Source organism: Lissotriton vulgaris, chromosome 6 (genome assembly GCF_964263255.1).
Source record: "Lissotriton vulgaris chromosome 6, aLisVul1.2, whole genome shotgun sequence".
In the NCBI taxonomy this organism is placed as follows: Eukaryota; Metazoa; Chordata; class Amphibia; order Caudata; family Salamandridae; genus Lissotriton; species Lissotriton vulgaris.
The window spans coordinates 1410538951-1410557228 of record NC_141694.1 but is presented as its reverse complement, the minus strand read 5'-3'; the positions used below and the strand labels follow the sequence as shown (position 1 = coordinate 1410557228).

General features: G+C 44.4%; 1 protein-coding gene across 1 annotated transcript in view; it reads right to left on the bottom strand.

Moving 5' to 3' along the window:
* The window catches only part of HEBP2 (heme binding protein 2), a 29394-nt gene extending 12106 nt beyond the window's left edge, over positions 1–17288 (bottom strand). Inside the window, exons 1-2 of the mRNA XM_086925414.1 lie at positions 16896–17288; positions 16453–16540 (exon numbers count right to left, since the gene is read on the bottom strand). Coding sequence (XP_086781540.1) covers positions 16453–16540; positions 16896–17038 — 231 coding nt within the window. The 5' untranslated portion in view covers positions 17039–17288. The remainder of the gene's footprint in view (positions 1–16452; positions 16541–16895) is intronic.
* Positions 17289–18278: the final 990 nt, after the last annotated feature.

Genomic DNA, 18278 nt, shown 5'->3' with positions numbered 1-18278 from the left:
AACTCGACATGACCCCTCCAAGTCAACATCATCACCGCCTCTTGCCCCGAAGATGCTAAGAAAGATTTTCAAAAGGCTCCCAATAAGCACCTGGAAAACCGTCATGCCCGCCCTAGTCATAAGCGAGCTCATGTACTTCAATAACCTCTATGACGGGAGCAACAAAAAACTCAGAAGAAAGCTGCAGACCATTCAGAGCTCAGAGGCCAATATTACTCCACTTCACACCCCCTGAAGGAGATCCAGTGGCTACCAAATGCACAAGTTAGCACAATTCAGAATCCTCACCCACACTTTCAAGGTACTGAATGGCACTGGCCTAGCATACCTCAACAATTGATTATGCTTTCACAAACTTTCCGGACACCTCCACTTGTCCGGACTCCTATTTGCACATATCCTCCGCATATGAGAAACCGGAAACGGTAAGCGAGCCTTCTCCTACATCACTCCTAAAGTGTAGAATGACCTTCCACTACACATAAGAGCCTCCGCCTCGCCTCCTCACTTCTTGAATGCCACAAGAAGCTGAAGGCCAGGCTTTTCGAGTATTTCCTGTAGGCCTTATGTTTGGCTAGACACACAACAGCTCAGTGCCAGGACACCCTCTTGATAGTGCGCATTGCAAATATATATAACATAACAACAAGGACAAGGTGCACGAGAACTAGCGGTACAATAAATAGTTCTTTCTTATATCAGATTCTTGAGATGATGGAAAGAGATTATCAAGCATATTAAATATTAGGCAATGGTATACAGCACTGTAAAACACAGGAGGACCCATATATACAAAAATATTCAAGGACTGCGACTGAGGACGTGGCAATGGAGGAAAGAGCTTTGAAACCTTACAAAAAGTTTCCATAGTAAATAACAACTGTGCCCATCCCTTTATTCATGCTACCATTCACAATATCAGCAGTTAGCTGGAGAAAGGCATCTTGCTTCCAAAAAGATACTAGACTTTTCTTCCTTGTTTACATGCAATAAAGAATTTCCATAGTTACACATTCAGTCTCTTGGAGAATGCCTAAGACGTAAGGCAGAGATCAAAATGGAATAGCATATTACAAATGTAAATTGTTCATATCATATAGGTAACCTGACTATTTTTAACATCATTAACATGGTCTAAACTATTTTAAAGAAGACAAAAAAAACACCCAAAGAAAATTGATGACAAATTGTTTTTTTTTTTCAAACCGTGCAAAAAAAGGGAACACGTTTGTTCAGAGCTGTAAAGCTAGGTGTATGCTGGCCTATGTGACTTAAAGGCAACAAGGAAGTGCTTGGAGACAGCACTGCCATTGTGTGTTAAACCACAGGAGCCAGTCATTATGCACGCTCAATGAATTGCCAAGAAAGTCCATTGTAGGCAATGACTTTCAAGGGATTGCAAGATTAAACAGTCAAAGCATATCCTTGACATTTACTTGTGGGGTAGAGCGTTTGGTTCAGCTAGCATATGGATAATTTACAAAAAAAGTCCTAGAGTAGTTACATCTTTTTATAGAACAAATAAGGCATGCGCTATAAATGTATAAAAGCTAAGTATATGCAGTAAAATAGCAAACGTCACTTTAGTACACTGGGCAAGGGCGTGTTGACAATCAGCAGGACCTGTTGTGGTTGTATCGTTTCGATGTGTATTTACTTGTGCTCGCCTGCGAGGGCTTTGCAAACAGTAACAAACACTTTCAGGTCGCACAGGCACCAGACCTATTCCTCTGTTCTGAAGCATATGCCCTACTTGTTCATAAAAGACAGCCAAGTTATCATACCTGTAGGCCTATTTGTTGTCTGCATGGCAGCAGGCAGCTTCTTGAAAAGATGAACTCCAAACTGACTTACAGCTCCCACGCTAATTCAGAAACAGTGGCAGTTGAGTCCAAGTCAACTAGCCAGTCAAAGATATCCTCAACAATTTTTTGAAGGAAGCCAACCATTATACAGTGCCTCTTTCCTGTAACCAGAAACCAATGGGGTAACATCACCTTAGGGGCCTTGTGGAAGGTTGGCGTCCAATAATGTACACTGCTGCTTGCACTGGAGCCAGACAATATGCAGTATTTTGAAGTTGCCAGCTATAAAATGAGCCCGCAAAAGAGGCAAAAGAAGGGCCTGCTGTTTGAGTTTGCATACTAGACACCTCCTGTAAAGGTGTATTGTTGTGGGACTGTCTCAAAGGTTGTATTTGAGGTATTCTACATATAGGGCAAGGGAACACTTATCAATAGTGAGGTGTGAACTACACAGCCAAGGAGAGGGAGATGCCAGCCCTCCCTACAGAACCACTCTCTATCTGTGTCTGGGGAACTGGCCAGAAAGGACTGAGTCAGTTTCAATTGTTGCAGATAAACCAATGATTAACTGGTTTTCAGTAGCATAAACAAGGGGACTGCAGAATATAGAAACACTCAACTCACACTATCTAGTTTGCTGTAAATCCACCAGGGAATGCTGACAGGAAGCCACAAAAGCCAGTCACCCACCCACCCACAGATAGACAGCCCCACAATGACCCATTCTACCTATAAAACATGGAGATATATGAGATAAAGTGATGCTTTTATATATTTAAAGTATATTCAAAGTCACCGAGCAGTTTAGAGAGATGAAATTGAATTCAGAATTATAGCAGAGAAAAAGGAACAATATAAGTATATAAATTCTGCTGCTATTTGAGTCAGCACTGTTATATCCAGTTACATAAGCAGGGATTTTTTTATAAGGCATTAAGAATTTTCATCACTGAATAAATAATACACTTTCTCAACTGCATATACCTTAAATGTATCCTGATAAATATTCCCAAGTGCAGTCCATAGTTTCTGTATCTGCAACTGTAGTATCACTTTTGAAAACAATGGAAGGAGATTCTATGGCTGCAGTGGAATAAATGTGGAATCTATACTGTGAACACAAACACATCAATATGCAGTATAAAAGTGGTTGTAAAATACATTCTAAGCAATGAAATAGATCAATGTTACCAGCATATGTAGTTCAGAATGTGTAGCAACATGCAGATAGGTTTAATCTGTAATGAACTCCAGCAGAGTTATAATAAAACATGCTGCTATAAATGCCATCTCACCCACTAATTACAGAATATTTTCAGTGGGAAATAGATTAAAAGAGCATAAAATCTGGTTGTAACTTTCATTGTTTATGCAGTAGTTGTAATTCTGCTCTATCCCTTGCCTTTTACAGGGCCTTCATGTTTTGACAGCAGTCATAGTGGCGTTCGGCCAGAAATCAACTGTAATAACCTATTACAGGAGAGTAGTTATGTCATTTTCTTACTATTTGGGTTGACACGTCTGAACTGTGTAAAGAAAATTAGGGACAGATTTGTATAGATCTTACACACTTCTGTTTATTATTAAAACAAAGAGCAGCATTAACATGACTCGACCTTAGATTTACTCTATTATTAAGAGTAACGGAGAGGGAGCCCTTCCGTGTCCCTCAGGAACGCTCGCTTCCGACTTATCCAATACTACATAATCCAAAGGGCCTACCTCACCCCTGCTACCCTTAACAGATACGTTCAACAACCGATGCCCACAGCCCCAGATACCATCTCCTAGATGCCAACCTCCTGCACGTGTTATGGGCTTGTCCACATCGCGTCAAATACCGGCAACATGTGACGAACCAGTTGACTGCCTGCACAGGTTGTGCAGAATTAGAAAAATGGGACATATGCAAATTTTCTTTCGCAGAAACTAGAGCAGACGGTCACTTCCCACTTTTTTGATTTGGGATTCTTGGTAGCTAAGCGTTTGATCACAAGACGTTGAAAATTGTCTAAGCCTCCCCGCTGATAGCCGGGAAACAGTCGCTACGAGTGTGGGCCCGAACCGAGATTACTGCATTACACAAAAAAGACTCAGTCTTTAGCAGGGCACATGTCCTATAAAAAGAAGTGGGGGGACTGACCAATTTAGGCAGTATGCAAGTGACATCATGATGCGCCATCACAGCACATGATGTCACGACACGTGACATTCGCCTTGGAATCTCAAGAAGTGACCTCACTGGAAGTAACATCACAAGAAGTGACATCAGATATTAAGATCTCACACAGATGTTTATCAGGTGTATCATGAGTACATTTAAGGCTATTATGATAATTAACAAATGAGATTTGGAGTCGGGGTTGTGCCAAAAAGTGGCACAATCCTGGTGCAAAATTTGGGCTTCAACTAATACATTTTTTTAAAAACCTGCCACGAGGGAATTGGCTACAATGAAAAGCATTGTAGCAGATCTGTTCTGCTTAATTTGTTTAAAAAATGCCTTTTATAATATTTTATGGGGTTAAGGCATCTGCAGTTTATAAATTGTAACCCTTCTAGATGACCACAGTGAGCTCTGAAGGGCATTTGACTCCAATACTTTGCAACCTGACTGTCTCATGTAACACATCTTGAACATTGATTGCCACACTTATATGGTTTATTTTGAAGGGGATGCGTATGATATGTAAAGCGCTCTAACCTTGTATTGAGATGAGTAGCGATATCAAAGAAATACAATTGTACTATTTAAATTGTTATTTGTGTAAATACTGGGACAGACTCACACATCTGACATTCTGACAGTGCATGCACTTATATACAGGGACCGAACAAAGTAAAAAGCATGCATCTCTTAATTACCTGTGAAGATATAAGCTGTGTGCTTTTGTTTCCGCTCCCTTGTATTTGCATTTAAGTGCGAGGTTCCAGGCCTCCTCCAGTCCAATACACGATCAAAAGGAGGCCTGATGGCCCCTTATCTTCTGCCTTTGTCTTTTGCCCAGCTGGAGGTGTAAAAAAAAAGCCCGCACCCGCGTGCACGTTGCTGCTGGGAATGGAACGTACAGGCACTGCTAAAGGTGTCCTGGTGTCTGAAAATTACACTGGGACAAGTTCAACATATTTCTGTGGAGCCCAACTTCTTGGAAGGGTGGACGGCGTCCACCCTGTGAAAAGAGTAGGCGGACTCCGTGTACCGACGTGTTAACCCGACTCGTGTCCTGCACTTTAGGGTTCGAAAGATCCCAATAGACGCCAACTGAGACACTATACTACATGACTTCCAAAATAAACTCCTCACAGACAGATTGCGCAACGAGGGTAGGCAAACCGGACACAGAGTCATAACCTAACACTCCGCTAGAGCCTAGCGAGACGATAGCGCCATGCCGGCCCCTCATATAATTTAGGATATGGTGGGCTCATTGATGGGAAGCAGGGTCGGATTGGGATCACAATTCGGCCCGGGCACAGACGAAAAAAGTGGCCCACATTCATGAGGCGTGGCCCATATTTAAGGGGTGTGGCCCACATTCAAGGGGCGTGGCCCACATTCAAGGGGTGTGCCCTTTCATGAAACACCATTTGCATAGACAAGGAATGAAAGTGGGAGGATACTGTTCTTGCACACGACACAGGGCCAAGGTGACAATGGCCTACATGCTGAGCAACAAAAAAAAATAGCAAGGCCCCTTTTTGTCACAAAATTATTCCAGCCCTCCAGCACAGGAGCACCTAAAAAGCAGCAAAGCCCCTGCTATTACTAACCTACTCAGCCCTCCCCAGACCTTCAGCACAGGAGCACATGAACAGAGGTAAGGCCCCTGCAATTAGTAAATTAATCAACCCTCTAGGCCTTGGGAAAATGTCCTGGCAGGGGAGCACAAAACACCGCTTGCTGGGTCATCCAAGGTAGCCAGGTAGCCAGGGGGGAGGCTGAGGTGAAGCTGGTGCATGGGAAGTGCCTTCCCAGTGTGTTCTGGCAGTTTGAGTATTTACCATTTACTATAGTATTACCCTTGTACCTGTGTATGGTACCCTTTTGTAACTTGCACAAGTCCTTTTCTCTTGTAACACACTGTTTGCTACCTCTCACTTTTGTTTGCTTTAGATACTTGCACAAGAGCCACCATTGCCTACGTAACGTGTGTTCTTGTGCTGGAGTGTCTGCCATTAATTGCAGTATTATACCTCTACTTGGATTTTGTACGCTTTTGTAACCTGCACACATATCTCTTTTTCCTCCTGTAATGTATCGTTTGCTCCTCTTGTTTTTTGGTTGCTCACTATTGTCACTTTTGATTCATGTAACTTAACGTTTGCTTTTGTAATTTGTCCACTTATAATTTTCTCCTCATGTATTATTGCTGTTCCTAGTGTGAAGCGCTCTGACACCTTCGGGTAAAGTCCGCGCTATATAAAATCGCATAAATAAATAAATAAAACAAAAAAATTCCAAACATCACCAGGCCCCCACAGCAAGACCCATTCTTCCTTGCCCACTATGCCCTGTATGTGAAGGGCTGTGGGCGAGGTGTTAAGACTAACACCGTTTCTGGGCTGCATGGGCGCCAGGGGGCCGAGGTGCAAATGGCTCAAAGGCCTAAGAAACACCTGGCCCCCAGGGAGGCCGATTATTGCAAACAATCACCCCTCCCCAGCCCAGCCTCAGCTTGATTGCTTGGCAGGGTAGGGGTGAAGGAGAGCCCACAGCTGACAATTGCTGTCTGGCCGCACAGCGAGGCTTTCATTTTCTCAGTCTCTGTCTCCGTGCACTCTGTGGGCCGTTTTTTTTCTCCCCTTTCCTAGTCCACTCTCTGTGGACTGGGACAGGGGAGAAAAAAAACGGCCCACAGAGGGCACTGAGGCACCGGCCCTTCGGCCCATTCCCGAATGCCCTACTTGCCAATCCGTCCCTGATGGGAAGTATATACATTGTTGTTTCATGCCAGGGACTGGGGGAGATGGGAGAGGGCTGGCAAGACCCAAGTTGGGCTGGTTTGTTCCGATGTCACCCCCTCCACCCGATTTCTTAGTTTTCTTCTCCTTGATGTATTCTTTTGTGGATTATTTCGAGACGGACGCAAGCCTATGTCGCCGCCACATGTTCGAACCCCGCAGCAAGAAACCCACAGTAATGTTTCCTGTGCATTGAAACTACCAAGCCTTTGGGCTCCTGATTGTAACCATTTGCTTGTTCATTGCTGCATGTAGCACTTTTATGTGCGACAACCTCTGTGCTCTTCTGCTGCCTCCGTATGTAATGCATGTGATGTTAATGTATATTTGGCATGTCTTTGGTCCTTCCCTATCTATCCCTAACCATATATAATAAAAACTAATTTAAACAAAAAAATAAAATAGATGAAGAGTAACAGGGAAAATACACTTCGTGTCACCAGGGCTGGAGGCTCTGGCCAGAAGGCTAAAACCTGGTAGGGCCAGCAGAACAATATGAGAGTATTCGTATGTCAGGGAGGGAGCAACGTCTACAATATTTAACTATTGCTTCACTGACAGGTTGAACGGGTCCCTCTAATGTCCCAACAGCTGCTTTGACAACAGTTTAATCGTTCCACAACACAAAGCCCTTTGAATTCTGTGATCTTTCAGTCAGGGTACATTTTCTTCACTTTTTTTTAAAAGAGAACAAGAACTATCTGTTTTTTAGTCAATCACAAGTTTATTGTGAATTTACCACAGAAATTCTAAGGTTTGAAAAAAAAATTCTTGTAATGTGTATGCAAGGACTTGTTCGTGTCTGCGATCATGATGTAAACATGCAAAACCAGTAAAAACTGTTTAGGTTTAAATCCTTTTTATGCCACAACAACAGGACCAACACGGAAGTCCCTGGCCTATAACAACCCATGTGAAGAACCAAAAAGGAGATTAGTGGGAAGAGAATACAACTTCAAAACAATAGATATAAACTAATAAACCACAAATCATACACGTCTTCTGCTCCAATACGTGTGGGGTGAAGGAGGGAAAGCAGAGAGGCAAAACAGGAACACCTCACTTCAAAGGAACCAGCCCTCGCCCACTCCCTGTCTCAACAGGGAGCTGCCCTGCCCCTCAACTCTTCACCTACCCCATTCTGCCGAGACGCCCTCCTTCAGCACGAACGCCAGTATCTTCACTCTCAGATCACCAGCATCGAGATACAGGGCATCGAGCAAAGTCCTTTCCAAGTCTGGTTGTGCAAAAACATCTCTTTTCACCAAATCTTCCACTTGTGTTAACCTGAAAAGCCCATCTGTGGAGTAAATCCCTTTGCTGCCATGACTCTTCCCATCTAATAAGGTCCTCTTTCATGTCAGCGTGGATTCGTTCACCGTCACCACCTAGATATGCTGCCCGCACTATCTAGGCTACCAATCCTGCGGCTGCACTATCACCATGACCCGTCCGCCGATTAAATTTCCACCTTCGAGATTTCTCACAGGCAATTGATATACCTCCCTGGCCTATGGGGGCCTGTGTTACGCCCCTGTTCTTGGCTGTTCAGACTGCACAGGCAGCAACCCCAGAAGCACTGCCTCAAACTGAACACTGAGCACTGCCTCAACTGAAACCAAGCTTGAGAACCACAACATTCCGAAATTTACAACACTCCTCATGTTGTCCAAAGCATAGCTTGTCACATCAAGTGTCAAAGGATCCTCAAAGTGCAAACGAACAGGGGACCTCTTTAACCACATAGACTTACGGACTTCGCACAAATCCAAGTTGACTACGGCAATACCGCCAGAGAATACGGGCACTACATGGCAAATAAACACTCAGTCACACATGCATTAATATGCCCCCATGCTAACCGATCCTTTCCTACATTTGAGAAATGGCTCCTCACTCGCACTCATGATAAAGGCCTCCTCTCAGACATTGATCCATTCCTGAACAAATTCCCCAACCCTAAGAAATATATGGCGCAAAAGCGGTGGGAATGTGAGTTAGATTGTTCTCTGTCCGCCAGAGAAAGGGCCGATATTCTCCACAGAACCTGTACTTCAGCCCAGCTAGACAGTAAAAGATGCGTAGGCTCACCCACTACTGGTACTACACACCAGCCTGGCTGGCCAAGCGGGAGCATAATATCAAAGGTGACTCCTGGCATAACTGTGGCCACTCAGGCACCCTGACCCGCTTACTTTGGCATTGCTTTAAGCTAAAGCGGTGCTGGGAGATTGTACTATCCGATATTAATTAGATATACGCAACAGATATCCCCAACTTTCCGAGTCATGTCCTACTGAGACTTCCCAATGCATTTACCTACCCCCTCCTCTCCACCAAGGGCAAAGTCAGCACTTTAGGACTGGGTGCTGCCAAACATGCCATCTTATCCAACTGGGGCACAGACGCCACTCCGGCTCATGCCAACTGGCCCCTCAACCCATTGAGCCTCCTTGGCATTGAAAAGATGATGGCCTCCATAGACAATAAATTATCACAATTTGCCAAAATCTGGGGCCCGTGCATACGATTCTAAATCAAAGAACTTTCTTGTTTGGCATACCTCTAAATACTCAGACTAGCGTCCACAGTGAATACAGTGGAACAACCAAGCAGCAGCTGCCCTGGCTGATGCACCACCATTTACATCCCACGATGAGACTATATACATTCCGCGCTGGCGGAAATGCTGAGTCAGGCTCTCCCACTCCCGCCCAGTCCTCCCTTGAAAAATAGACTTGTTGATCTCAAACCTCTCCCCCTCCCCTGCTTGTGTTGCCCTTACTGGTCTTCGAATGTAGGTGAGAGTTGTTCTATGGTCTCTTTTCACAAAATCAATAAAATAGGTTTGCACCATAAAAGAGCCTCAAAAGTGACCTTGCCCAAAGGAGGGTATCTCTTCCCACTTCACCACAGTCATGGCAGTCGGAGTCTCTGGGACATGTACTCCCGACTCAGTTCTCTTCTCTTCTACGTGGCCATTACACCCTCCAATATCTGCTCCACCTTTGTTACCACTACTTCAATTGTGCTCGTTTTCTCCACCTTTTCTGTATGGAGATCATCAATGGAGCACAGCACAGCTGCCCTCTCTCTTGATAGTGCCTCTTCGTCAGCGGGCCCCTCTGGTGACTCCTCCATAATTGCCTGTAGTGTCACATTGTCTTCCAACACGCGTCATATTATACCTCAAGCAGGGCATGTTGGCATTATATTTGAAAGGAAGACAGGGTACATCAGCAGATGTAGGGGTATCTTCAGGTCTTTGCTATATAATAGCTTTACCAGTCTTCAGCTGAAGGGGCCTGTGGGAAACTTTTCAGACGACCCTGTGCAGTCTTGAGTTACTAAGCTCAGACTGTATCAACAAGAGCCATTTACCACAGGTGTCCCGGGCCTTAACCTTACTGCTGGGCTCAAAACTGATCCCCAGGTATACCCTTTGGAACTTGACTTTAAAGTCTTCATTGCGAATATCTTAGTTAGTTGTGGTATGTGTAGTTACTGCTGATACCGCTTATATATTGAAAATATGAGTTTTGTGATAAATATTGGCAGGTCAACCCTGCTGATATTTAAGTAGAAAAAATACCCAGTATTTATCAGAACATGCAGGTTTTTGTACGGTAAGTGCCAAAATCTGCATTGAATTCCCTAAAAACTCATAATTGTGTGGTATTTATTGAAAAACACACAAGATGATGGACGGAATGTTGCACAATGGCAAAACATTCACCCCCAGTCACATATCTGGGTTTAATCCATCGTTATTTTGCTCACCATGCCACCCCAGCTCAGACATGGCCATATGCAAATCAGTCTTGACCCTGTGCCTCATGGGAACAGTCCAGCCTGAACTGCCAAGCCATGTCTTCCCTGTACCGTAATCAAGTATCCTAGCACCGGTTTCTGGCTATCAGCCGTCATCAGCCAGGATAGCTTGACTCCAGTGGCGTATTGAGCACGGGACCCACGTCTGGGCATACCCTTCCCACATAGGGTGAACAGCAAAATACACAAGATGATGGACAGAATGTTGCACAATGGCAAAACATTCACCCCCAGTCACAGATCTGGGTTTAATCCATCGTTATTTTGCTCAGCAAACCACCCCAGTTCAGACATGGCCATATTTATTGCACCAGATAAATTTCATCTCAACAGACACAAATGTTATCAGGTGTGATAAATATCAAATCAATTACTGGGCCACTTATAAGGAGCACCTAGAAGTGGCATAGTCGAGCAGTTCACGGTTTACTCAGGGAGGTGGTGTGTGGTTAGAGACTCAGCACTGAACAATCATCGGGAGGGAAGTAATAAATCCTTGTCCAGCCAGTACTCTGTCGCCGGAGAAAAGAAAGTACTTTAAATCTGATCACACACAATAAGGAAAAAAAGGATCACTGTCCAAAATTTAGAAGAGTGTGGTTAATAGAGCACTACTGAGTGCAGTACCTTTGTTATGTTATGGGACAGTCTTTTCTCATGCAGTAAATTTTATATTTGCCTTTGGGCCGGTGCGAGGAAGCGTCATGGTGCCAAAAACAGATATTTCCTTGTGCTTTGGATGTTCTCAATCAAAGCCACATCTCTCAGTTAGCCTACCTTTGAGAAAACTTGTCTCTCCCCTCAGCGAACAATGTCACAGTGTCTTTATTAGTCCCAATAATGAAGTTCCAGAAATCTGTTCACAGGCACCGCCTGTGCATGCCAAGGTCATTGGAGGCAGCCCTCCATTTTTAGGGCCCACCAAGCAAGTTATTTCAATTGACCCAATCAGCAGAGTTTATGCTTCAGGTTGTGTGCTGCCAACTACCAAAGGTAGGTCACAACAGTGCCAGAGAAGGTCCACAGATGGCAACATAGTCATGGGGAGCTTGTTGCTTGGGTTTTACTCAATCCAACTCTCAAACTCCCCTCTAAAATAAGCAGATAGCTTGCTGCAGAGTCCCTCCTCCAGAAGTTCTTGGGTTTCTCTCAGACCTCAGAGATTCTACATAGTCAATCCAAGTCGATGGCTGCTATCCTGTTAACATGGTATTATGGATTATCTGACGGAGTATTGCTAATGTAACAAAAGGGTCACATTTTTAGCAAGGCTGGTATTCTTGTAATGGACAACACTGAGGCCTCCGACAGAGCTCTTATATTTGTAATTGACTCTTCTGACAAACTGTGTGGGTCTGCTTTATTACATTGGAACAGTATTCCTTGGAAGGCTGTCTAATGTCAATGGGGCAGTAGCAACACACATTGGTAGGACACTTTACTTTTGATCGCACAGTACTAACCAAATAAGCTGATTTGGATGGGGATGTAAGCTACAGACTAGTTCTTCCCGAAACATAGACTATCTGGTTTTCCACACCTTACATTTTTCAGATAACGGGTTTGTTGAAGTCCTGGTATTACTAACTGGTGCATGGCATTTCTTCTCTGCCAGCACTCTCTCAGCATGTGGCAATCTGCGGTCCCCAGTCACACAGCTTCGTTTTCCAGAGCACTGAGCCCCGGCGCCTGGCCCAGGCACCCGTCAACACCGTTGCCACTGTGGACACAGGGACCAGGTCTCCGCCTGGATGTCCTCTACTGCTGCGGCCCTGCGCAGGCCACTACCTGGCCGCCAAGACATGGAACTCCGTCCCCGCCCACCTACGTCTGACACAGGACCGCATCACCTTCAGGAGACACCTCAAGACCTGTCTGTTCGAACAGTAGCAGCACCGCCCCCACTCCCCCCAGCGCCTTGAGACCCTCACGGGTGAGTAGCGCGCTCTACAAATGTCTTGATTGATACCTGGGGGTGAAAGTGACCCCTTTGGGCCACAGGGCTCCTTTGTCACAGCTGCTCATGGGTGAGGCTGGACCCTCAGTGCTGTCCAGACCTGCATGTCCTAGAATGCTGCTGCAGAAAGGGGGAGGGAGGCTGGCTGGAAGTGTGACCCACTCTTACCCCTGGGGGTCCATTACTTATAGTTTGATCATTAACACTCCATGTCGTCACACACATTGTCCAGCTCTGTGCTGTCTTTTGATAATCTAGTGCCTTATAGTTGTCTCGTTATGTTTCTATTGACCTGATTAGTGTCAATAGCAGGTGAATTGCTAGCTGTGTCTTGTGTTGCATATGCAAGCTCAGCACCTAATGTTAAAGGATAGTTTGAAAGTGCCTAAAGAAAGGAAGGCCAGTTCTGACTGAAAGTCTTGCTGCTTGGTGACTCCAGAACATGCGCAAAACACCCAGCCAGGCGTGGGTTTTCGGCCAACAGCACTTTCTATGCTGGATCATTTCAGCCCCAGTTAATGCAAAACTACAAGTTTTTAGAATGCAACTTGCTTTTGGATAAAACGCTCCTCCTAGCTCAGAGCGGTGAACGTGATGTTGGTGCCACTCTGCACCTACAGGCAAAGAAGTGTTACCAGCCAGGGTCAGGGCTTTAAGTGGAATAAAAAAAAGTGTGTGGGGGGGCGTCTCTAAAAGGGGTATCGTCTATGCAATTAAGGGTATGGCTTTAACATGTAACCACTTTCTGTAATTCCCATTGCTTACCACTTGACTGGTATGTTTATGCCTCTCTGAGCTTTCTGTTACCGCATCCAGATATATAACACAACAACTGACCTACATCCCTGCCCCGGATATTGAGCACTGTGCATAACATTATTTCTTTTTTACAGCGTACATTCTCCTATTGCTTGCTGACTCAGAAAGCCTCCCCCACTATAGTCCTTAATCCTGCATGGAAAGTTGACCTTGACTTACTCCCGCTTGATTTCTCTTTCCCCTTTTCTTCAAAGTGACCCTTTTCGTACCTTCTATTCTCTGTATAACTTCTATTTCTGAGTGTAGCCTCCTCTCAGTCTCATGGCTGCCTGCCTCAACCCTTCTGATTGAAAATGCTTCAATTGGATTAATTGCAATAACCAAAAATAACCACTACATTAAACACTAACCTTGGGTTTTGGGGTAGTATGCTACTTGCAGTTAAGCACTTCAGCGCTTCGTCAAGGGTAGTAAGAACCATATAAATCCAAATACAATTACCACACTGCTTAATTGCCCTTTGCTAAGCTTCCTATATTTAATCACCCTCAAATGTCATTTCTTACCACAAATTAAAGTCAATATGTTTGGAAGCAAGGGCCACAAGGATTTCAGGGCATCTACAGACAGACCTGCAACAGTCATCAAGATCTAGAATACAAGTCTGGAACTGAATGACAAGAGCGCGCCTAAATGGAGACTGTCACCCTTTTGGAGCATTCAAGAAAATGAGAAGAGCCTGAGGCCTGAACCCTGCTCATGACACCATCTTTGATTGCTGTTCCAGTTGAAATCATGCTCATGGTGGCATTAATGTAGAGCAGTTGACTGTATCCCCAAACTGAAAATACAGTAGAGGGTTCTGCTCATGTCACCATCTGGATTAATAGGTGCTCTTTTAGTGCAAATACACACAGCACTATGCTGCCCATTTGGCTTGATGTGTACTTTATAGGTAGACATGATAGGAGCTCTGGTTACTAGGTGATCTGTTCCAGAATATTACATTCATGACTCTGGGGGAAGCTAAGTCCCCAACAGCGGCCTCACTGATAGACGGGCTATGTCACCACAACCTGAAACATGCATTACAAAGCCTCATCCCATGCCCCTCCGGATTGGGAATTGTTATTATTCCTACTGCAGATCCCATTCCTAACACACCTGAATGTATCACATTGTCCTCAAGGCCATCTCCAAACCAGAGCAGAAGGCCTGACTGCAGTGGTCATCAGATCTAGGCATAAACGTTACAGACTAACAATGGGCATTCTACTGCATACAGACCAAAGAGATCTCCTCCAATGGAAAACGTAGGCTACTACATTACAGATAACTTCATCAGGCATACCACTCCCCTGATAGCATGGTCAAGCATGGTCTCTCAAAGGACCCCAGCTGCAGCCGATGCTCAGCCTCATGAATGAATTTGTTCCCTTAGCATGGGGCTGCTCAACAGTAATGCAATTTGGTCTCTGGTGCTGTAGGCCTTGGATGTCAGAGTGGATTCAGTGGTAACGGTTACCCGACGATGGCATTGCTAGGTTATGTGAAGAAGGCCCCCTTAACCTAATAGGAAGCTCCTCGCGATGGTGACTCTGCTGGGTCGCCGCAGGGTGGCAATGACGTGGGAAGGTAAAGGCATATCCAAATTCAAGCCCCGACTGAAAGACATGATCATATGTGAGGAACTGCTGAGCTATATGCAGAGAGTCTACCACGAACATTGAGACCACCGGATTTCGGGGGCCCGCTCAGGGAATATTGGGTAATTTGGAGCCCAGTGATCATTCAGACTAATTATCAGAGCCTAGGGTCTGATTATGATTTACCGAAGGGAACCCTATTCATGGTCAATAACTGCTTCACAGCGGTACTCATCACTTCTTGTCTAGGTGTGGAGGAGATGCGGGGGCATCTGGTCATACACTCTATGTGGTATATCTCCTTTGCAATCGCGTTGATTCGCTGATGTATGCTCTTTTGTAATCGGACCACAGTCCGTGTTGTTGTATATGCTGAAATCACCCAATAAAGAGAGCAAAAAAAACTGACAGGAGAAATCTAAACACTGCTAGAAAATCACACACACCCCACAGTGAATACTTAGACACAAGATCCCATGTACATTCAACACAGCGCCAACACAATGCCGATTGACGGTATATCGTGTTGCACTCAACACAGACACCTACCTATTCAGCCCGCAACACTAGAACTAGCCTACTTCTAACTGCGCCACAAAGGGAAAGCTACTTGCCTGAGAGACAGCTGACCATGACACCGAGACCTACCAAAGATGGACCAGAACGCAGTAACCAGAACATATTTTCAACATAATATGACAGGAAGACTCAAACTCCGGTTTGCAAAGGAAACCCCGGAACAGAGTGCGAAGGTGCTATTGTATTGCAAAGAGCACAATAAACACTTTGAAGCAAAGGTGTGGTTTCAAATGAAGAAGTCTAATCCAAGATGAGTAAACTGGTATAACAAGCCCACAAAGAGCAGGCAGGAGCAATTGGAGACACTGCTGTCTAGCAAGGAACCCCAAGGAAGAAAGCCCCAAACAACAGTAGCAACCAGGTAAACAGAATGTGAACGATCATGTGATTCAAAGAAATACAACCAATAAAGTAGTACACATAAAGGATAATGTGACACTATTGAAGGGATACAATAGGCGCCGTCTAACTGCAGACAAGTTATAAAGTTCATACTAATGGCAGACAGTGCACTATACAAATTCCCAAAGCATAATACAGTCCTTCCTGGGAGGTGCTATGAAACAGTTAATGACATTTAAGAGAACGGTAATGCCCTTATGTACCCTATCTGCTGCTATGAGGCCACACTTGCAGAATTGCTGTTTTAGGAAACCATAAAATACATTTTTTAAAAATCTAATTTTAAGCGCAGATGCTTCCAGTGAAATGTTTCTCTCTTGTACGGATCACTTAACCAAATCACACGAATAATCGAGTAGATTTAATAATTTGTTTAATTCCATGTTCTTTTTTTTAAGACCAAGAATATGGTATTTTTTCGACCGAAGTGGACCTTCCAATCTTTTGCACGTCATTCCCCCAATGTTCCCTGAACAACTACTTCATAATTCAATATAAATAAATAGCATACCTCACTAGGCACTGGGTACCATTTGGGCATCTGCAGATCCGTTGAGAACAGAGCTTGTTTCACTGTTTTCAGCATCCTGGCAAAGGTTCTGTTAAAGTATTCAAGGAAAGCCACATTTTTAGGAAGGATGTCTGCATACTGTTTTCAAGTAAAGTTCAAATGTTTCAACTGTTATTTGAGGTCTTGACGAAACATAATCTCAGCCATACTTTGAGCTTTAGCGTTTTAACTCAATGACAACTCGCACAAATAGAAACAGTAGCTGAATGGAAAAGTTTCAACAATCCTTAGAAGGTAGAGAAAAATAACGAGAAAATAAAATGCAAATATGTAAGCACAATCAAGGCGCTATCTCATTTTTTTCGTTTAACACAGGATGTAACGCATAGCCACCTATGTACGCAAACACACACTGATATATTTAATATAAGAAAAATACGAACCCGAGTGGAGTTGAGGGTGTTGCGGCGCTGTGGTGACGTGAGTAGTAGTATGTCGAAGGCGGCCGGTTTCTCTTGTGCTCGCTCCAGCTTGTGTAACCAGAGGTTTCATAACACATATTTTGCTGGCGTCCTCTACCAGTCATCTGCTGCCTTCAACTGGTTGCTCGGTGCTTTCATAAGTTCCACGGAGGATTGTCTTAGGCTGGACAAAGAGCCGGCGCCATGGCAACCAAGGATGCTGCGAATCGTGGCAGGTCTCAGGTAACACGAGCCGGGGAGCCCAGCTGGGCCCGCACACCGGAGGGGAGCGGTGCTCGTTTTGTGCAGCGTGTGCATTCTATCTCTGCATGGTCAGCAACCATGTGGGCCTGGAACACTTTACTTAAAGCCACGGCAATTTTTTTTGTTTTTGTTTATAATATAACAACATAATAGCGACGCAAACGTCCTACGTAAATGACAACGAGATGGGGGGTAACTTAACGCTCCTAGCAAAACTGCCTTTGGAATCTCTAAACTACAGACTAGTTAGCGCTACTCAAGTTCTACCTGTTCCATTTTCAACTTACTTCACAGCCTTCATCTTGCGAATGCAAATTCGAAGTTTCCTTAAAATAAGTTAAAATATAATCGTCACGCAAATATTAATAGCAAACTACAATCGTAATGAAATATTTGGTATGAAAATGCACTTTAATAGTCCGATTGGAAACCGAAATGAAAAAGCACCAGTTTCACATGTATATGGGTTAAGTTCTTAAATGAAAAGGGCGGGTTTCATTACATAATTAGTGTGCTTTCATTTCAAGGCAGTGCGAGGTTTCTTTTAACACGCAGCGCGTTACCCTCTTCCAAGATGGCCGTTCCTTTAATATGCAGTTAGCCCGGTTATGCAGTAACGCCCATTAAAGTGGAAGGGTTAGAACTAGAAGGCATGCAGTGGCGTCCCTTAAAGGTATTTTAAGAGGAGTGGGGCACGCAATTGCCACAGAAAACAAGCATTTACTATGCAATAGGTCTCGCAATTACATTGTTTTGAGCTATTGACATTGTAAATGGCAATGTCTTAAAAAAAATTAAAAGGCATTGTTATTTACAATACCAACACCTATGTATTGCAAAGCGCGGTGTCCGTGAAGACAAAAAAGAGTGTGTTGGGGGGGCAGAGCTGGGGTGACTCACTGGAGAGCACCATGAGTGCTGCGCCCAGCTCAGCAGTGCTAGTGCTGCCCTGCCATGGGGCTCCACGCACTTTATCTGGGACATAAACAAAAGGCATTTAAAATGACAATTGCTTAAACTCGCGTAAATGCGAGACAAGTCGCGTGGCACACTATCTTAAAGCACACATTTTTGGCTTACGTGTTTTTAAGCCATACCCTT